Source organism: Anolis carolinensis, chromosome 1 (assembly GCF_035594765.1).
Source record: "Anolis carolinensis isolate JA03-04 chromosome 1, rAnoCar3.1.pri, whole genome shotgun sequence".
NCBI classification, from domain to species: domain Eukaryota; kingdom Metazoa; phylum Chordata; class Lepidosauria; order Squamata; family Dactyloidae; genus Anolis; species Anolis carolinensis.
In genome coordinates this window covers 92141101-92164112 of record NC_085841.1, presented here as the reverse complement: position 1 = coordinate 92164112, position 23012 = coordinate 92141101, and the positions used below count along the sequence as shown (strand labels likewise).

At 38.8% G+C, this 23012-nt stretch overlaps 1 protein-coding gene across 12 annotated transcripts in view; it reads right to left on the bottom strand.

Annotated features, from left to right (window-relative positions):
- trdn (triadin) overlaps window positions 1-21066 on the bottom strand; it is a 303322-nt gene extending 282256 nt beyond the window's left edge. For 8 of the 12 annotated variants that reach the window (XM_062979180.1, XM_062979220.1, XM_062979204.1 and 5 more), the window contains exon 1: window positions 20773-21066. In XM_062979180.1, the coding sequence (XP_062835250.1) occupies window positions 20773-20794 (22 nt within the window). In that variant the 5' untranslated portion in view covers window positions 20795-21066. The remainder of the gene's footprint in view (window positions 1-20772) is intronic. The other 4 variants (XM_062979210.1, XM_062979219.1, XM_062979235.1 and 1 more) reach the window with 1 other exon arrangement.
- Between the last annotated feature and the right edge of the window lie 1946 nt (window positions 21067-23012).

The following is a 23012-nucleotide window of genomic DNA, read 5'->3' as shown; positions in this document are numbered from 1 at the left end:
AATTCTGCCGCCGCTGTCGGCCCTTCCACCCATCCGCATACGGGCCTCGCTGTAGCCCCCGCATCTCGTCTTCCCTCGTCGTACAGCACATTCTCCTCCTCTTCCTGGATCTCCTGCTCCTCTCCGCCTTCGTCTGCTAATCCACTGGACCCAATCCCTGGCCCCAGTGGTCTTTCCACCCCGACGCCCATCCGGGGGGTTGGGAGCTCTGTTGGAGATGGCGGCCTCAGAGTTCCCAGAGCTCGCTGGCGCTCCACTTCGCGTGCCATTCTGTCTCGGAACTCCAGCTCCCACCAATATTCCTCATCTCCCTCGCCCCTCGCCGCCACGGGACTCTGCGTTGATGCTCGCTGGCCTCTCTGGCTCCAATCTCCTTCTTTACTTGGCTCTCTCTCGGCGCCATATCGGATGGGCTCCTTTTGGAGATTCTCTTCCAATAGTGGCACCAACCTCCCCACGGTTTCCGACAGCCTGGATAAGTTTGTTTCCAGGATGGATAACCGCAGGGCCACGGTCTCCGGCATGCTTCCTCCAGATCCCCAACTGGTTTCTGCAGCCGCAGAGACGCCTCTTCCTCCCCTGGGAATCCTCTGGGTCACGCCGTCCGGCCTGGGGTACCCCGTAGAGGAAGCTATGGCTTGCAGCGTCTCTTCTCCCAACGGCCGGGCCCCTTGCAAAGGCCTCCCAGCTCCATTTGGGCTTTGATCTCCTTCTCCACTCATTATCACTTCACTGCGAATTCCGCAGGAGGGTGAGAACGGGGATTCTCGACTTAAATGTCAGGCTCACTTCAAAGGATCAGTCTGAACGCAGATCAAAGATAGCTGCTCTCAAATCCAATCTTTATTGAAGAATACATGACTTTGGAAAAGTCGAGAATGACCTAATGTTTACATACACTCAATTTTATCACTTCTGATGCAACGTAATAGCACACGTAAATATCATCATCAAACCCCACCCTCTGGATCACATTACTACCATTCCCACACACTACAACAATTATAATTGTTTATACTTTCAACCCTGAGTTCCCAGGCTCATTTTATCTTCTCCCGCCAGGTGCAGGGTTATTTATGTTATGAAGCCAGATTCAGGGCTTGGAAATTCAGCCCTGGGATTTGGCTCCATGACAGTCAGGCATGTAGCCGGGAAGTGGGGGGGGGGCTTGAGGGGCTTCAGCCCCCCGCCCGAAATTCTCAGGGTGGTCCACGAGAAGGCCTTACATTTATGATTTAAACTGTTATGTTTATTCATATCATGATCTGAGCACCATGGTCAATATATCCCATATGCATGAGGATATTGGGATAACAATATAAAAAGGTTTGCTAGAGTAGACCCTCTCCCACTCAGACTCAGCCCCCTCCCCCCCGAACCAAAATCCCAGCCCCTCCCAAAACAAAATCCTGGCTACAGGCCTGCATACAGTAAAACCATGTATAGATACAAAGCATCCCAGCTTACTAGCCTACCAACCCACTCCAAGGTAGTTGTGCAAATACAGAATAAAAAGATTAAAATTAATTTTAATTATTCCCTTAAGGTAAGGTTTAATATCTAGGATTTAGGTCTTTACAGTTTTGAACTGAAGATATTCACTACAGTCCAAGCTAATTTTCTAGTGGTTTTCTTGATATTAATGCTTTCATGATAATAACTTTGTCAATGTGATATTGTTATTCAGATTTTAATCAGCTTTTTTGATATATGTAATAAAAATAAACATCTACTTATTTATTCATAGTATATCTCTTTTTCACAGCCTACTAGATTTTAGTCATTCATTATGTCACCTTTCCATATTCATTTCCTTTTCTCCTATATAAATAGTGTTGCTCTTCGACATTAATTATAGTAGCAATAATCATAAAAAGTTGTGCTTCCACTTTTATTGAAACTGAGTATTTACAATAGAGTTAGCATTGCAGCCTCTTGGTGCTTATTGTTGTATTACAGGCTTTCTAAATTTCCTCTTTGTGCTCTTTATTATTTCCTCAGAAGAGTGAAAAGTAAAATAATAATGGGATGAAAAAATGCACATATTCAGAGTCCATCCCAGATTAGTTATTTCCAAAATAAAGGGCTTTATATATATTATATCAATTAAATTACTAGCAAATGGCCTATCATAACTACAAAGTAAAGTAATCAGAAATTCGATTCACAAAAGCACTCCTGTTTTGCCATAAAATTAATGAGCCATTATTCTGAAATTACTGTGGAAGGCGCACAAAACCATCTAGCTCCTTCAAATTCTGCACATAAGCAACCTGCACCCAGTTGTGAAATGCACTACCAATGAATTTATACATGGATCCACATAGCTTCTGAGCCATAGAGATTGGAGACAAACTAATCTAGCATTCCAGTAGTAAAGAAAATGGAAGGAAGAGCAGAAGACATGGTTCAATTCTTGTTTTTAGCAGTGGCTCAAATAATTCTCATAACTAAGAATATGCATTATGTGAAAGTCCTTCAGAAAACAGGAATAATTTATATTATTTTAGCTAATAAATATGTTTGTATTTGTTATTAAAATTTCAGATAAAAATATGGTAGTGTAGACTGATTTAATCCAGTTCAAAGCAGATAATGTGGATTAACTGCTTTAATAATCTGGATTATATGGCAGTGTAGAAGTGGTCTCAGTTAACATAATAGATGTGTTCTTGGGCTTAACCACTTTATCACAAAATTTGAGATCAGAGGCAGAAATAATATTGAAAGAATGAGGATGTTTTCCTACACTACAAAGAAGAATATATTTTGGATAACATTTATTCAAAAGTAACAATAAGTAAATGTGAAATGTAAGAACCAAGTCACAAAAGCCTTGTTTAAATAAAAAGATTCTGAACCTAGAGGGCACTTGGATCTAGGAATGACTTTTTCTTTCACCAGTCTCCACTTTTCTTAGGTTTTCATGTCCAGACTTATAGACTGATGTGTTTTTTTACATGCCGTGGTTGGTCAGTGTGACAGGTTTATCTGTTCTTCCCTCTTTTGTTCATGGATGTTTTGATGTCATGATAAAAAGGAACACATTTTTATGGCTTTTCCAATCCAAGGGAGGGTGGAGATCCCTCAAATTGAATCCCTAGCTCTTACGCTTAAAAGGACATCACACTTGAAAATAGAAAATTCAAAGAAAAGTTCTGCCCACTTGAATTGACTTCTTGGGCTTGCTGTTCATACATGTTCAGTAAATGATCCTGGATGCAACTGCCATTTTCCTCATCTGTTGTACATAGGCAATCATGATTACAGCAGGATTGATTATAATATAATTCCATTCATTAGCAGCTCAAGCTTTTGATGCATTGTTCACTGCAAGACACAATCCAGTAGCCCAATTCTGAAAGTCGGTGTTTTTCCAGCCCTCTTTCACCATTCTCAAACACCAATGCTGCCAAAAAAAATGTTCAGGCTATAAAAAGAACAAGAACAAAAATTGGGGGCTGGACAGACTTAAAAAATGTTATGTAAAGGACTTTCACAGTTAGAAGCTTTGTTAAGATGACCTACAGCTGCCATTAAACCAGTAGAAAAAACCAGCAGGAAAGAATTGACGGGGAAGATCGATGAATGCTAGGAGACTTGCTTCTTTATTATCACTGACTAGGTAGACTGGAATTACAAAACTATTTGACTATCCCCATAGAAACTCTATGCCATGCTTTAAAAATGTGTGAGAATTTAAAACAGTTCACAGCTTATTGTTTAGTTATTTCTTGATTGAATGATACCTTGATTGGATAATTTAGGTAAAACTGTGTAATCAGCAGACCAAAATAATAATGAACAAATCATTACCTATTCAATGCACTGACAACGAAGTTCAAGGAAATGGCACATTGGTCTGGAAGAAGACAAGGGCTTTACAATCTAAGAAACATATGTCCAAAACCAGATTTAAGGGGTTCAAATTTATATTGAAAAATAGTCAATAACACATGGATCTTCATTCTTTACAATCCAGCAAAAATTATTTCAAATAGTAAAAAAAATATAATACTTATATATCTTAATAACTGAAAATAACACTTTAACAACTTAAGAACATTTTGTTTAGATGAGTTACCCTATGTTCTCAGCCCGTTGTTGGCCCACAGCTCTCAGAAATCTAAACTCAAATGTGTGTTCCATGTACATGTTTAGCCCACAAGCCATGCCTGGAGAGTTTCAGAGATGGAAGGAAACAGTTGTAGCCAATGGGATCACATATGGTACCAGTCTCTAATGCAATGGTAAAAAATATTATTAATATAATATGAATTAGCTTGAAAGGCTCAGGTTTAGACCATTCTGTGGGTAGCAGAAAAGTTGGGTTGGGGCAGACATGTCTGGCCCTCCAGATGATGGCAGGGTAACTGTTTGCCGCCTTAGTTAATTCTGATAGAAGTTGCAGTCCAAGAATATTTGGGATGCCACATTGATGACTCCAGAACTTAAAGTCAGTGGTAACCCACTCAGCGTTTTAGTCCTAAACATTTTATAGACAGGATTGGTACCTTGGATAGCTTCTGTTATGTTTGTACAAAATCTAAATTAGCGTCATCACTACTAACAATATAAACCACTGGCTAAGCATTAAATGGAAGGAACTGGTGATGATGGTAGGGTATAAACTGGTAAATCAAGCCTCATTCCATACATGTGCCACTATTGAATGCATTAAAACTCATAAGTCATAAAATATTTTCTCATTCTTTAGTGACATTTTCTTTATTAAGAAATTTAATCATAGCTCATGCTGGGACTTTTCTACTATACAGTGCTCTTTGAGATTTTTCATTAATAGAATTCACCCTGAAAAGAAAGATCCTGCAAAGCTTGCTGACTATTTCTCAATTTTTCCTCACAAAGGTATTCTCTTGTTGATATTTTAGATGTTTTTAAAAATAAAAAATGAACACCCAGCTGCACATATAGCCGTTAAAATAATTTCCAAGGGGTTTTTTTTGTCCTTCTGTTTCCTAATTTGCCTATTTCCCAAGACAGACTGCAGAGGGACCTTGCTTCCTTTGAAATATTCCTTCAAATTCTTTTAGTTTTTAGCTTAGTCTGTTTACAGTCTAAAGAAGATTTATAGATAAATATCAGCTATAGTAAATATTTTTGAAAGCTTTTCTTTGAAAAGCATATTGAAAAACAAATTAACAGAATAATGACTGAGAAACATTGAGTTAATGTTGAGTTCTGGTAACTTCAGGTGATTCAAATCAGTGGTCTGTAAATAATTGTTTTACCTTGGATGTATATTTCTTTAAAAGTATCTGATGAGAACTGTTTAGTTTGCTTAACTTTTTGTACATCAGAGCCAGGTTCTGACAATGTGTTGTGAATGAGTCTTCTGAGGCTGTGAGTGATAATGGAGGGATCAGGAGAGGAAGGAAGAACCCTCGCGAGGAGGGCTCGCTGGAAGATTTATACAGGAAGAGAATCAGGGAGATTGATGAGGAGTCTTCCGAGGAAGATTTATGTGGGAACTTGGGAGGGGATCTTGAGCTGGAAATGGATGCTGAGGAACCAGTGGTGACAGAGGAAGTTGGCATAGATTGGGCCTGGGCTCCGGAGGATCTTAGGGAGGAATCTGGGTCCATGGATGCTGTAAATGCTGGAGAGGCTTGGGTATCTTCAGAAGCAGATCCCACATGGTCTGCCTGGAGGAATGAGGGTAGTTCCACAGGTGTGGATAGAGTTGGGTGTGGGCAGGATGATCTTGATTCTGATGAGGAGTTTGGGACGCCTGATCCAAGGGCGTTGGCTATTTGGAGCTCAGATTCTGATGAGGAGTTTGGGACACCTGATCCTAGGGCGTTAGAGGTTTGGATGCCCAAGGAAACCTAAATAAATTGGGGATGTTTGGTCATTATGCTTTGCATGTGGCAAGGTGTTGCTGGGTGCCATTGGGTTTCCTGTACGTGATTCTGAAGACTGGCTTGGGACTTTGCAACAGATGTAAGTTTAATCCGGGTTATTCTTCAACGGAGGGGTGGAATTGTGTGGGTTTCCCTGGACTGCACTATTATCACTATTTTGCATTAGCTGCTGTTCGCCTCCATTGTCTTGGCTCTTTGTGCCATTCCATGACGTGGACCTTCTTGTGACGACTTCACCCTTTGGACCTTGGACTGGAACTCAACTTAGCTTATCTTTTCGCTTCCAAACTCGGCTTGGCGTCATTCCCGTCTCTGTGGCTGTCTACTGTTGCTGACTACTGGCTTTGTTTCTGACCCTGACATGTTCTCCTTATCCCGACTTCGGACCGGCTTGACTATGTTACAGCGTTCTGCTCCTTTAACTCCTGGCTCGGCATTTGTCTCTGCAGTGGTTTGCCGCTAACTCTTCAGCGTCTTCCAGTTTCTCTTGTTTTTTCCGCTCACAGCAAAGAGCTTTTTAATCCAGTTTGGGTTTTTGTTTCAGTTTGAAATCGCTGTTGTACTTCTGGGTTTTGGGAAAGTTTTTGTGGCTTCATAACTGATTCGAACTGGCAATCTTCAGGTCAGCGACCCAACCTTCAGGTCAGCAGTCCTGCTGGCACAAGGATTTAACCTTTCAACCTGATATTCTGTGTGTGTTTTTTTGGCCCCTTCGACAGAGCTGTATAAAATCCCGCATTATCTGCTTTGAACTGGGTTATATGGCAGTGTGAACTCAGATAACCCAATTCAAAGCAGATATTGTGGATTATCTACTTTGATATTCTGGATTATATGGCTGTGTGGAAGGGCTCTTTTTCTCAAAAGCAAAAACCCAAGTAATTCACCACTGGCAATATTGTTTGTTCTACTCTTAATAATATTTCTGTTTTGTTTCCAGCAATTCTGAAGAATTTATATACAAGTATATTTAAATCATTTATCAATCTCCAGGACCCCTGATGCATGAGAGAAAATTTCCAAAAATATCTTCAAGCATGTTCTAATGTTCAGCTTCTTCTTCTCCCCTGGACCCATGAAGAGAGGCTTAAAATGGGTCTCTAAAATCAGTAATGTATCTCCTTTCCATCACCTTCCATGAATAGATCCTGTCTACCTAGTGGGAGTGGTGGCCTCCATTTCAGCAGGATGGAGAATCTACTCCTTAGTCTGAAGTTAATTTGGGAAGGATAGGATTAGTTATCTTACCATCAGACCAACATTCAGAATGGATTCACTGCTTCACTGAGAGAGAAGTTACCTGATAACACTGGTTGTCTATAGTGGCAAAAATAAGGTGGACTTACCTGGAAGCTAATGCTGGCAGTCCAAAGGATATACAGCTACTTCCAAGGAGGATCACTCTTTTTGTCCTTATATCCTGACCTTGCTCTGAGATGGGGAAAGTCTAATGTTTCCCAGAAAATTCAGAGTGGCCTCAAAATCGTTTGCCATTTGAACAGCTGGATTTGGACCAATTCAACCCAATCAGTCATCCAAATGGCAGAAACTATGCCATCCCTTCCTTATATAATCAATCTTTCTGTTGATTTCTTGTAAAACATGTTTTTGGTGCTTAATTTGTAAAATCATAACAGAATATTTTTAATAGGCTTTTCCTTAATCTCTCCTTATTATCCAACATTTTCGCTTATTCAATGGTCTGCTGGCCCATTTATGTTGGATAAGCAAGACTCTGCTATGTATTGATGAAAAATTGTATCCAGAGTCTAGGATGGACTTCTATCTGCCTACTCCTCCTCCTATCTACTAGTTACACCTACAATGCATTTGTTCTGTGTCATTTAAAAATACATAACTATAAAATTGTTAGTTTTGGATTTATTTCTCTTGGTCTTAAGATATTTGATGTGGAAGCTTTATTTTTGTTTGTTTGATTATTACCTCTTACTACCTATTTATTACACTAAAGTTTATAATTGGAATATTTTTCTGCAGAAGCCACCATGAGAGTGACATGCAAAACATGTAATAAACAAATAAAAATGTTTAAAGCATTACTGAATGGGTTGAAAGAGCAAATACTTAACCCTATTATTTAGTGTGTATATAACTTTAGGTATAACATGTTTTCAGCACCTCTCACTGTGATATGCATTAGGGCTGCCTATTGACAAACAAACGTGAGTCAAATATAATTTGGTGAGGAACATTTTTTTAATCAGCTTTAATGAAGAAAAAACACACAGCATGACTGCCTTGAGTAAATGCAAACAAACTTATTGTAAATAAATGAATGCTAACTAAATATAACTTTTGAACCTTGGGAAATTGTATGTGTTCATACATTTATTGTTGTATTTTCCCCAAAAGGCAGTTTTCAACTTCAAAAGAATTTCTGGATGATAAAATTGTTGTGGCAGTTGTCAGCACAGACTTTAAAAATAAATAACACAATATTTTATTGCTCTGTACAAAAAAGAAACAATAATCAACACTAGCAGCAACTCTCCAATAACAAAATTATGCTAGAGGAAAAGAGTCAATGATCTTCATTTTAGAGACTGAAAAACAGTTGTAAACATTGAGAAATATATGAAAGATAATTCCCATCAGTCTGTTAAGATCCTTTTTCTTCAAATACAATAAATCCATTCACTCATTTATTCCATTACAAACTGAGATATTTATTAAGTTAACATGTTTATGCCATACCTTTCCACTCACAGTATAAAATCACCACAATAAAATATAAATCATGCTATTAAACAAACCCTTTGAAATTTGCATCCAAATACGAAATTATCTACTAGGGTTATGCAATGAATCCAGACAAATTCCAAATCTGATATAGGATGGACCATTTGAAAGAGATTTACATTCATATGGACTGAAAAATACCAGGTTGTGCTCATGTTCCTTCTGATTTTATACTGGGTTAATATAAACAGCTGTTATAAAAATGCTAAAGAGCTACAGGCTCTGGAATGGACCCAGCAGCAGCTGTACTCTACAAACTATCAAATCTAACCCTTTAATAAAATTTGTCAATTTGCTGATTTTTGTATAACTTGTATCTTTTATGTACTGTGCCAATTCCTAAAAGTATAAACTGTATAAACTATATCAAATGAAATGTATCAGAATGTATCTAGTAGGCTTGTCCGATCGATGGAAAAAATGTTTCAGTTCTCGTTTCTAAAGTAGGGGGTGCCGGCTCTTCGATATAGAAATTATTTCTTAATTTTTCACCCAAAATTTTCGGATATTTCCGAAAATTCGTAATGTTTCTAAAATGTTTCTAAAATGGCGGACGCGCATGCGCAATCGCCAAAAAACAGGAAACCGGGGGGGACTTTTCTGGGGGTCTCCCGCCCTCATTTCTTGAGCTATCGTCATCAAATTTGGTACAGTGGGAGAACACATTCTACACTCTTTGCTCAACAAATTGCAGAATGTTTCCTGTCTCCTATGATTTTTGGCGAATTTTCATAACTTTTTATAATACACTATTTTTCAATATTTGAAGAAACCTGTTCCTGGTTTGAAAGTCTTATTTCCTGTTCAATTGGGTTCTTATCACTGTAAAAGTCCCTCTTCTACTTGTGTAGACTTTGGATTAGAAATGCAGCACACGCCAAGCAATGCCTTGACAGGATTGGCAACGTCCTTTGGAAACTATAAATTGCCTTTGAACCTTTTGATCAATGGTGCCACTGGATGACCTTGTGATTGCAAAAATGAAACTCTGGCTGAGGACTTTGGATTAGAAATGCAGCACACGCCAAGCAATGCCTTGACAGGATTGGCAACGTCCTTTGGAAACTATAAATTGCTGTGGACCCTCTATTGAATCAAATCAATGTCTGACTTTGTGATTGCAGAAATAAAACTCAGCCCAAGGCTTGGGAATAGAAATGGAGCGTGAGGGAAGCAACGCCTTGGTGGGTGCCCCACGTCCTTTGGAAACTATTTCTTCCAATGTACCCTTTAGGTTTGAAAACAATGTGTGTCTTTGTGATTGCTGCAATAACACTCAGCCCGGGGGCTTGGGATTATAAACGGAGCGGGAGGGAAGCAATGCACTTGCAGGAACGCAGACGTCCTTTGGAAACTATTATTTTCAAGTCCCCCTCCCTTTCAGGATTGCAAAGAAGGGCTGATGTAGTGATTGCTAAATTCCAAAAAAGAAAACAGAAAGGCAAAGGGACTCCCTCTGGAGTAGAAAAGTAAAGCACCCCAAGCTCTGCACTTGCAGGAACGCAGACGTCCTTTGGAAAATAAAAGTTCCCTAAAGCCACAGCAAGGACTCTGCCACAAGCCCCAAGCCAATTTCCCAAAAAAAAACCCACAATATCGAACCAGCAACAATAGACAGACACTCTACCCCTTATAGCCAGAACAGTCACTTAGCCATCTCTCCCCCAAGCAAGCAAGCAGCTTCCCAGCACGCGTGAACCACCCTCTATCCTCAGTATCCTAGCCCAGAATGGCTTGGCTCAGTTGGGGAGGGGATTTTTATAGAGATCCTCCACGTGGACGCGGAGGATGCTAGCCCCCACCTTTTTCAGCCATCGTGGAAGTCTCTGATTGGCCAGGGAGCGGTAGCCATGTTAGGCTGCGCTAGGCTCCCATTCATGTTAGGTTGCAGAAACAAAAAAAAATTTAATTTTTTTTTTAAATATTTAAAAAAAAATTTGGAAGGAAAAAATTTAACGAAAATTTTAAGAAACAATTAGAGAATGGGCCAACGATGGTTCGAATTACATTGCCAGTTGCGCCCATGGAAAACGTTTCAATACTCGTTTCAAAAAATGAGAACAATCCGAAATAATTATGAAATGAGAAACATAATGAAAATTTGGACAACCCTAGTATCTAGAAGGGAACTACCTCTCCCTGCCCTCCGTTTTCAGAATCCCTTGGGATCCCAAGCCAGATAACTATAAAAACCTTTGTGTGTGTGCAGATAGATGATCCTCTTTCCCACCAGGGTAAGCTTGGGATGTTTGTTCATTTAGCTTGAGGCTGAGACGCTGCTTCTCTCTGGAAGAAGGTGTCAAGGATTCAAATCAGCTTGAAATTCCCTGTTGCATAATGGGACTCTTCACTCCTATTACAGAGCCAAATACCTTAATGGAATGAAGTTGACTCCTCAGGAACGAAAACAACACGCAGACACAAAGCTGTGTTCATTTCAACCAGAAGACCTTTTGTTCTTAAGTTGCAGTAAGGGTACAAATACTAACACAGTAAACTATTTACAGTATGTACAAACTCTCATACACCAACCTCCAATCCTCATCGGGTTACTACAAACTTATATACAACGCTCTCAGCACTCTTCTACCACACTCCAATTACAATGCACCTGTGGTTAATCCTGAAACATTGATTCTGTTACAGTAGCTCCTACTGCCTCATCACAGAAAATGGATCTATTTTAAATCCAGTTGCTTCCTTCTGCAGAATTCTGGGGGTCATAGTTTAGTGAGGCCCAGGACCCCTCTTGCTGAGGAGTTTAAAGGCCCCTCCCCTAAACTACAAGCCCCAGAATTCTGTAGGTGGTAGCAACTCGATTTAAAGTGGATCCATGCTCCAGTGCAGTGGTTCTCAACCTGTGCGTCCTCCGATGTTTTGGCTTTCAACTCCCAGAAATCTTAACAGCTGGTAAACTAGCTGGGATTTCTGGGAGTTTTAGGCCAAAACACTTGGGGACCCATGGGTTGAGAACCGCTGCTCTAGTGTGATAAGGTCCTTAAAGCAATGTTGAGTAATTTGCACATTCTGACAGAGGGGACTCAGCAAATATGAATACATTATCTCTCTATACTTGCAGCTAAATCCTTGATTGTCTGGAATCATCACTTTAGCCTTTTGGGTCTTGCATCTTTTGTCTCGCATGGAACTGGACATTTGAGTTAATCAAGGACTTACCAGCATATGCACACAACCATTTCCTCATGGACTCGGCCCTCCCAGAGGGTGTCCCTGCAATGGATTGGCTCTTTGAACTGACCAACCACCAACTGTCATTCTTCCTGCCATGAGAATCTCCTCCTACAGGCTGTGACATCAAGATAACCAATCTGGGCGCAGATCATAGCCTGCCTGTTTTAGCCAATCAGGGGAGGGAGTGGGAAATCTGAATAGCTGTCAGAACTGCATAAAATGAGATGCAAGTAACGTGTTGTGGCTGATAGCTCCAAGATTTCAGCTGAGCATTATCTTTCTCTCTCCTCCAAGCCTTTTGGGGAAGGGTTTCAAAGACACTGGTTAATGGTAGTTACTGTGTTTTCATTGCATTTTGGGATTTTGGTTCATTTCCAGGAAATATGGTTGTGGGGAAAGGAAAAGCAACATCTCAGAGCAAAACAGAACCTGATGAGCTAAAAACAGGTATGGCTATTTTTGGGATAATGGTGATGACGAAGCAACAGAAATGGGAGGGGATAATCTTTAAATGTCTGGAGGATCATCATTAACTAGAAGAGGCATGAGCCCACAGTTGCTTGTTCAGAGGGCTGGCTGCTGACATCAATTCCCTCACACAAAGCCAGTTTCTCCCTATACTTCTTTCCTGGCTGTCTGTTAGTACGAATTCATCAGATACCTCCAGCACTGATTATTTGGCAGCTAAAGCTTTTTATATTTATTTGTGTTTAATATTTTCCCCAAAATGATCAAGACAGCTCAGAAATTCAAAAAAAGTACAATATAGTTAAAACACAAAAATGTCAGCATTCAAATATAATTAATTATGTACAGAATTTAATTATGTAAAAAGATTAAAAGGAAATTCAAAACAATGTAATTAAAACCCTGTCAAAAAGATTTTACTTGCTAGTGGATGGTCAGCAAGGAAGAAGACCATTCTGGCCTCCTTAGAATGTTTCATGGTACAGTCTTGAAGCTTTTGCAAGATTATAACATGGGACTACTTGGGTTGTGATTTGTATCCCTGATTTAGTGAGCTGCTGGGATAATGTTATTTCTTACTTATTTCTATTTTGATTTTAAATATATCTTAGGAAAGATTTGCATTAAGTGTAAAAACTTAATCTGTGTGCCACATGTGACTGTTTTGACTTCTCATGAAGCTCTTGGGTTCACAGTACATCAGGACATAATAATAATAATAATAATAATAAGAAGAAGAAGAAGAAGAAGACGACGACTCTGGCAGAAACCAGTACAGGTGGTCCCGGTGGTGATGGGCACATTGGGTGCCGTGCCAAAAGATCTCAGCCGGCATTTGGAAACAATAGACATTGACAAAATCACGATCTGCCAACTGCAGAAGGCCACCCTACTGGGATCTGCGTGCATCATCCGAAAATACATCACACAGTCCTAGACACTTGGGAAGTGTTCGACTTGTGATTTTGTGATACGAAATCCAGCATATCTATCCTGTTTGCTGTGTCATAATAAAATAATAATAATAACAACAACAACAACAACAACGCATATTTGCTTAGGTTAGCTAGGAAATGTTTTGTTCTATAGCCATGTTGACTGACCAGAAGTGGTTTGGACATCACTTTCCATTGCACCAAATGGCAGGAATGTGTCCCATGCCAGATTTGCATGAGACAAAAATAGCACATCTATCTTCTGATCTTATCCATTTATGGGTTATGTGATATCTTGAACCTGATTACTATTAACAGAAAAACTGAACATAATCTTTTAACACTAACCAAACAAATGAACCCTTAAAATTAAATCTGCAAGATATCTAAACAAAGCTAAATTCAGAAAAAATATTTTCCAAGAATTGGGGAAAGGTCATCCAAATAAAAACCTTTGCCCAGTTCTTGACCTTCAACAGTTGCCCAGTGGTTTACCCTGGATGTGATTTCTTTTCTGTAGTATTTTACAGGTCTTACTGCCATTGTTTGTTCATATAAGCCAGCTGCAGCCCAAAAGAGCAGTCCCAGATATTAAGTCACATTCTACTCTTACAATAAAGTGATTTGTGTGTAAAGCAAGACTGGGAAACAGGGTGAGACCCTGGGGGCAATTTTCCCCAGCTACCAAATCCATTTATTTCTGGCTGCAGTTTCTCTCAAAATGGTGACAAGAATTGGAAGGATAATCTAAGAAATGAAAGCCTAATAATAGAAAGAATGGCAATGCAGTCCTACCGTGTTTCCCCGAAAAGAAGACAGTGTCTTATATTAATTTTTGCTCCCAAAGATGCACTAGGTCTTACTTTCAGGGATGTCTTATTTTTCCATGAAGAAGAATTCACATTTATTGTTGAACAAAAAAATGAACATTTATTATATACTGTACAGTAGTTGTCGTCATAAACCAGCATAACCAGTCAAACTGTGAATTCTATCAAGAATTTCTTGTTACTACCAGTATTTCCATGTACAACAATCTATGGTACGTAAATTTACCGATCCTGCATGCTCTGGTGTTCTGTTCAGCAAGCATGCTTCCAAACAAAAACTTTGCTAGGTCTTACTTTCAGGGGAGGCCTTATATTTAGCAATTAAGCAAAACCTCTACTAGGTCTTATTTTCTGGAGATGTCTTATTTTAGGGGAAACAGGGTAATAACCTCATCAGAAGTAAATCTAACTAGTCTGATTTTATTATTATTGTGTGCTTCAAACTGTTTCCAACTTAAGCAACTCTAAAGTTAACCTATCATGGGGTTCTTGGCAATAGTTTGATTTAGTCTTGGGTAAGGGGATATAGGATTGGAACCCAAATTATATAGTAATGATCTCCAGCTCATAACATATTTTCCTTCATTCAGATCTGGCCCACCATGATTCTTGCAGCCTTTTTTGAACCAAAATTTTATAGAACCAGAACTTCTCTGCACTGACTATATAGCCCACACCCGGTGAGAAATTGCTGCTGGATATCTACATGACTTCCAGCTGCTATCACAGGATAAATCAGTTTAGCCCCGTGCTAAGGAAAGTCAGGGAATACTCTGACATTTGGGCAGAACTCTGGAGCAGCTTTGGCATTTGGGCAGTGTGGACAAGACTGCTAGGTTTAGTGCACAGGCCAGCCCATTGTCCACACGGGCTATCACCATCATCCCTTTTTCTCTGCACTTATCAATGCAGAGAAGAGGAAATGGATTGGGCCCATATTGTTATCACTACTACAGATGGCTGCAGAGCTCCAGTAGAGCAGGACTGCCCTGGGCACCTCATGCTGACATCAACAGGGGAGAGCACACCAGTCAGGAGCATCCCAGATCTCTTTGGTCATAGTAACAGGGAAGTGAATCCGTTTTAGCCCACTGGACCATGTAACCCCACCCAGCCACCATTTTGAGACAAGCAAAAAGTATGTGGATGCCTCTAGGGCCAATCTGAGGGATTTTTGCTTCATATTGGCACCACAATAACTGACCAGTGTAGATAAGGCTATGCAGAGAAATGGATTAAACTTTTATACATCTAATTAGATGGAAGGGGAAAACCAAAGATCAGTATAGATTTTTTCCAATATGCTGGAAAATACTGCTTGAGATATCTGCCAAAGATTAAATTCCGGGATACAAAACAAATGGTGACTTAGGGCCACACAGCCCTATATCCCAGAATATCAAGGCAGAAAATCCCACATTATCTGAGTTTGGACTCAGATAACCCAGTTCAAAGCCGATACTGTGGGATTTTCTGCCTTGATATTCTGGGATATAGGGCTGTGTGGAATGGCCCTTAATTGCAAGAAAACCCTTTCCTTCCCTCATCCCATCTGCTTTAGCTTTCCCCTCCACTAGACACTTGAAAAATTCTTTAGACTTTAAATTAATGATTGCAACTGCAGGTCAACAATGCAGGTGCTTAAAGCAGCTAAAACTATTGACCTTGCAGTAATGCTCACTTCAATTTTAAAAAACACAACAAGGATACTGAATTATATTTAGCTTTACTTTAATTAGTGGTCACTTGAGCAGGAAAACTGCTTCCAGTTTCCAGATTTCTGTTACTTGGATGTTAGTTACTGAATCTATGTGTGTCTCCACGTCAGTGTTATCTTGCATAAATCACACACTCATTTATGCAACAATTGAATTTTCTTGCTTTTTGCTACAGCCTACAGTATTTGGGTTATAATTAGCAAGTCAAACTGTCTTTATGCCAGTCAAGTAAGGAAGTGGTTGGCAAAAGAGAGGTTCCCAGCACACACACACACTCATGTACAATGGCATAAATCCAACATTGCACAGGCATAGCAATATCAATACAAATGAACTTGATTCCTCTCTCCTCCCTCCCCAATGGAAGTCTAAGGGCCCTTCCACACAGCCCTATGTCTCAGAATATTAAGGCAGAAAATCCTACAATATCTGCTTTGAACTGGGTTATCTGAGTCCACACTGCCATATATTCCACTTCAAAACAAATGTGGGATTTTATTCAGCTGTGTGGAAGGGGCCTAGAGAGTAGATTGCTGTTGCTGTTGTTGTTAAGTATATACACTGCCCTTTCTCAAATTTTATTCAAGAAAACAATTGCAACATAAGTTCATCCTGATTTTGTTTCTGTTTTTCAATTTTATACTGGGTTAAAATGATCCGACTTGCTGTTATTCTTAAAAGTCTCTGATTTTACTAGGACCTGAGAAAAATATTTTGGGAGAAACAAAACATAAATGGATATCCAAAATAAATTTTGAAATAACAGGAAGAAAATTAGGAAATTTATTATCTTGTTTATCACTCTGGATATGCACATAGTGTAACAAAATATCAACATTAATAATAATAATAATAATAATAATAATAATAATAATAATAATAATAATAATTTGGAAACAATAGACATTAACAAAGTTACGATCTGTCAACTGCAAAAGACCACCTTACTGGGATCTGCGCACATCATCCGAAAATAAATCACACAGTCCTAAACACTTGGGAAGTGTTCGACTTGTGATTTTGTGATACGAAATCCAGCATATCTATCTTGTTAGCTGTGTCATAAAATGTCATTGTGTCAATCATCATCATCATCAACAACAACAACAACTTTATTTCTATCCCTCCCTATCTCCCCAATAGGAACACTGGGCGGTTCAGAACATTAAGTGGCAAACATTCAATACCCCAAAGTGCAACCAAACACTACAGCAAATTAGGCATCACACAACTAAAAATTCATGTTTTGACAGATAAACATTTAAAAACAAGTCTTAAAAATTGAAACTCATAAGAATTAAACATTAACATTTAAAAGTTAGAGTATGAATAGAGAATTGAACTATACAAGGATTCAAACAATTCAAAACACAGTTAAAAGGTTAGAAAGCATTTGTGTGTTTTTTTAAAAAAAAAAAAATCCACAGTTTAATAAGCATCCTCTTAAATGCCCCTCATTTCAAAACCTTCAATTTTCAAAATTTTCTTGGCAAAAAAAAAATTTTCCCTGCAAATGGAAGGAAATCAAAGACACCCCCTCACCCCATCATTCAGTTCTAGGTGGCATAGGAGGCTACAGTTTCTGAATATGAGAATTTTGTCAAACTGTGTCTTTAGTGTGCAAATCAAAAATAAATAAGTATACTGAAGTTGTATTAGCTAGTTGTAAGAAACTGTATGTCTCCTCCCGCTCTACTTTGTCTGCCCCACTTCATTTGCATTTTCCCTAGACATTATATAAAACTCTGTTCAAAACATATGACTGCATTAGATTTATATATGTTGTTAGTGAATGTATTATTGAATATGAATACAAAGTGTTTCAGGGCTCCATTAATGTTAGTCTTTAGAAAGCAACTGATTTCAGTCTCCAGTAATACTTAATGCAAATCCTCTTATATGAAACATATTTTGCTTTCATATTTTAATATCTAATTAATAACTGCAGTGACTAGGGGCACAGAGTCTTGGTTTGGTGAATAAAAACTGTAGAAAATATTATCTGAGAGCATTTCTTTTTTAGAAAGGACAGTAATAAGCTTGGGGAATGAAAATGGAACAATCCACAATGGAAAAGTCTAGTGTGATGCCATTGTCAAACTGAACATTTGATTTTTTTTAAATGTCTGGTTTAAAGAAAAACATCCCCTTTTCATTGTGTTAGGTAAAACATTATTTGTATATATTAATGATCTGGACATATTAAAATTGTTCATGAATGATTCATATTTTTCATTCTACAGTTATAGAATCAGATCTTATTCTTTGAAGCTCTTCTTTAGGCAAAGCTCTCATGGGCTTCCAAGAGTGCATTAGTAGTCTCAGGTTTCCTAGATTAATATAATAAAACCTTATCAAGCACTATCTTTCCTCCCAATTTAATTTTCTCTGAGGCACAGTATTCAATCTTTAAATTGGAGCTGAGAACATAGTCACATGCATTTCTTGGGATTATTTTTATAATCCTGAAATCTCCAGCCTGTTTCCCCACCTCAAGTTAGGGTGATGAATACCCACCACATTCCAAAGCTCTATTCCTGGAAGTTTCCAGGGGTGACAAAAAGCCAAGTCTATATCCTCCCAAACATGCACAACAGAAAAAGAAAATGGTTGAAAATTGCCAAAAAATGGAACCAAGCAGTGTTAGTGCAGGTACTATCTGCTAATGAAATACAGAGAAAAAAATTCCCTGTGAGAGTGCTAAAAGTATTGGTTATGATACCAAATCAGAGACATTTTATGGTTTGAATACCTACGTTTTGCTCCACCTGCTAGGCATTTGGCTAAGACTCTAAGGAAACATAATGAGAAGTGATGAGAGAACTGGATCCCTTTAGAACAGTGGTTCTCAACCTGTGGATCCCCAGATGTTTAGACCTTCAACTCCCAGAAATCCTAACAGCTGGTAAACTGGCTGGGATTTCTGGGAGTTGTAGGCCAAAACACCTGGGGACCCACAGGTTGAGAACCACTGCTTTAGAAGACGGTATTACACACCTATAAATGCTAAATGCATTTTATAGAGGCACAGCAAGAAAATGGCACTCAAATTACACTCAAAATGTAATTTTCTTCTTCCCTTTTTAAAGGCCCCCATCGCTAGCAGGGGTGAATTATATTAGTTAGCTAGGGTTCTGGCCAGCTGGAAAGAAAAATATAAATAGAAAGTATTTGTGAGTTGGGGGAAAGGTTAGGAAATGATACTATTTCAACCAAATGGGAGAGGGAAAAAAGTCAGGCTGTCAATGTTACATGCTTAACAAGAAGCCTTGAAATGATCCCCCATTTCAGTTTTAGCATTATTTCACTGCCTGAGCCTGTGCTCCACTTCATATTATAAGAACATGGCACACATGCCTGTATATTTGTAGCTATCTTATTTTTCTTGACACCTAGTATTTGTCTCTAGAATTTAAATAGGGCAATGGCAGTGGAGGCAGGAATAAGAAGAAGCATGGGAATTCTGTCCTGCCTTAATACTGGAGAGAAAAGTTACAGAGCTATGGAAAAAAGTATTTAGTTTAGTTCATAAACAACATGTCTTAATTAAGAGAGAAAAGTAAAATTTCTTTTGTTTTTTATTGGTTATTTCTTGCTTTTTTTTGTTTTTGCCATTTTATTATGCAACCGATATATATAGCCAGCATTAATTAGACAGCTGGTGGAAGGTTAGGAGGCAAATGCCATTTTTAGAGGGGTGACTACAGCTAATTTTATTTTAAATTTTGCAAGTTTATATCTCTTATTGAGCATTCAATTGATTTTAATTCAAGTTTGAGATTGCACCTTCATTATATCATAGGATTATCCCTTTAATTTATTATTTTTCTCCACTTTCTTCATCTGCCTTCATCTCATAAGCTTGATTTCATGCTTGTCATCTGTGATTCAAATACATCTTAAAATAGATCTTTAAAATACTGCACTTGTGAATAACCCTGGCTCAGCTCTGTCTACACCTCCTGCCACTAGAGGAAATTTCTTGTTTCCATCAATCCTAGAAACAATCCTAGGCAGGGCTGTTCCCCCCCCCCCCAAAAAAAAGTTTAGGTGTTTTTTTAAAAACCTGGTTTACTCATGAATTTTAACTGGTTAACCAAATCCCCCTGAGTGTCCACTGGCATTTATCTATTTTGAGTGTACACTAAAATTTATCAATGGAGCCTGATTTCTAATTTATTTTGCATTATGGGATGACTCTTCATGATTCGCTAAAGAAAAAGTTTCGACCCCACCCCCATTTTTTCTGGCTACGGCCCTGGTCCTAGACACAATCCAAAACCATGTGAATTGTTACAGGGTAGATTGAAAGTCTGTGTAGCCTGCATTCTCCAGTTTATCCCAAGACACAAATTATTTTAAGACCTCTACCTCTAGTACCACCAATAATAAAAGCTTATGATATTTTTATGGAGAAAACCATTACGTTGCTTTTTGTGTATTTTTTTTAAAATCACGAATAGTGCTTTAATTTTTTAATAAAAAAGAATGTACAAAATTGAAAGCTGTATCTGAAAACAGAAATGAGAAAAACAATGTAAAGAGAATTCTAAAAAGATCTTCAACAGGTGAAAGCTGTTTCAAAGGAGGAGAAATCCTATTCATGCTTGAGTTTCACCCCTACAAAACACTTTTTTCTGCATACATGTTGAATAAGCTAACAAACTCTATTAACAAACTTTTTAGATACCATAATTTATCCTTACACTTCTCTCTTCAGACTCTCCCCCATCCCCCTTTCTCTTTAAGCTAGCATTGCTGAGGTTAAATGATCAAAGCTATTTTTAGAGGTGCCTGATGATCAAGCTTTACTAACTAGTACAAATTCCAGCTGCAGCAGAAGATCAGCTTCTCTCCTGAAAACCTACCCTATAGCAAAATGGAAATTCCCTCTACAATCTGCAGATCACACTAAGAGGCTTCTAGAAATACCAAGTAAGAAATATTTTTCCAGACAATTACACGATCAAGATTGTTACAGTACCTTCTGCTGTAATCTCAGTCATAATGGTGATGGTATGGCACACACTGGTGAAAGGGCCCAGATATATTGGCAGGCTGTGACAGGGTCAGTGCTGGCCCGGACAGGAGGCAGCAAATTAAATGGTGGGAAGTCCTCTATAGTTGTGACTTTCTTTGGTGGTCTTTTCCTCCTTTCCCCCCTTCTTTTGAGCTATCTTCTCTGCGAAGCCCTGTCCTGCCTGCCCTTCCCACCTCTCAAGGAACTAACCCCTTTCCCAAGGCAATGCTCACAGCTCCAACTAAAGTATCAGCTTCTAACAAAAATAGCCAGGGCTCTCAGCATGACTTTTTTGGCATCCCAAGCAGCACACACAGAGACTTTTTTTAAAGCGTCAAGATCTAACAGACACAGTAAAGCAGGTAAAAAGAATAACAACACAAAAGAAACTAGAAAAAAACTGATAAAGCTCATGTAGTATCTTTAATATGACAAGGTTGTCTTTTTTCTTGAGGTCTAGATAAAAAATATGGAATTTAAACTTGATGGTAATCTTATCCAACCAAGCTCAAATGTATTCTTAGCACACCCTTGCCACATTCTTTCCGGGCCTTATTTGGACCGGGGAGGACCCTGTGAAGTCAGCTATAAAGTGCTAAAGAAGAAAATCAACTTAGGTAAATTGCACCCTATTAAAAATCATCTCACCCTCTGCTTCTCTTTCAGTGGCTGTCCCTGCTGGATCAAACTGAGGTTGCATTTTATTCACCCATCTTAATCCTTAATTCTGTGAGCTTGCATATTAAGAATATTGGCAAGCTGGGTAGTACAAGATAAGTGTACATTTTAAGAGTAATTGCATGGGAGCAGGCAGAAAGATACCATTCACTTCTTTGAGTTTCAAGTGTACTTGAATTCTTGTTTCATTGTGCTTTTAATTAAAAATAGCAAAATGACTGGTATGGCTAGAGTCCTGAAGGATGCTTTACAGTCTCACAGATATTATGGAGTACAGGATCAACTGAACAGTAATGTAATATAAAATAAGTAGAGCTGAAAGCACAATAAAAATGTAAACAATTTGTAATACAATGATGAACAGAAAGCAGGAAGCAATTATTACATGCTTGACAATCAGCTGATTCCATGCTCATCCCTTGTCATCTTAAAGTTCTCAACAGTATCTCAACAGAGCTGGGCAAAAACCTTTGCCTTTGATTATAGAACATATGTGTGGGGAAAGCTATCAATGGACCATTGGAGTGGGTGGTCCAAATGGTCTCATCAAACTCTATGATTCTACACTGACCTAATTAATCTGGGGTCAACTGCTCCAGGGCTGCCATGATGCAGCCTAAGAGTATCCCTGAAACCCTTTAACCATCCAGATAGCTGACAACACTGAGGGGAGATTGGGGCCACCAGCTGCAAGCAACTACTTGCCATAATCATACTGGTGATCTTACATTTTCTGACTGGGCATCATGGTGTGACCTCACTAGAAACAATCAAGGCTTGCAATCAAGCCTCTGCCGGGGAGGTGCTTGTGGCAAACTTTGCAGAAGTGAATACATTTGTTTACAGTGGATTTGATCCAGCCTGATCATGGTGTCCACACCTCCAAATTTCTGGGGTCACATTGGAACTTCTTGGAAGCTTCAGAATAAATGTCATTTTCCCTTGAGCAACATTCATAGCTGGATGCAGCACTTCTTTTGTGAATCCAATTGTGCATCACCTGGAGTCCCCGCAGCAACTGAGAGGTGAGTCTACGTTATTTGGGCTGTGTAGAAAAGGTGTCAATCTCTCCCCTCTTCCCCCTCAGTAGGATTTTTTTAGTCCTACTGCCATATTCAGTTAAAATCTCCTCCATAGGGTGTCAGGCAGACAGACAGATGAGACATAAATACATACATTACCATAATCATCATCATCATCATCATCATATTATTATTATTATTATTATTATTATTATTATTATTATTATTATTATTTTATCGTATGACACAGCAAACAAGATAGACATGCTGGATTTCATATCACAAAATCACAAGTCGAACACTTCCCAAGTGTCTAGGACTGTGTAATGTATTTTCGTATGATGCGTGTAGATCCCAGTAGTGTGGCCTTTTGCAGGTGGCAGATCGTGATTTTGTCAATGTCTATTGTTTCCAAATGCCGGCTGAGATCTTTTGGCACGGCACCCAGTGTGCCCATCACCACCAGGACCACCTGCACTGGTTTCTGCCAGAGTCTTTGAAGTT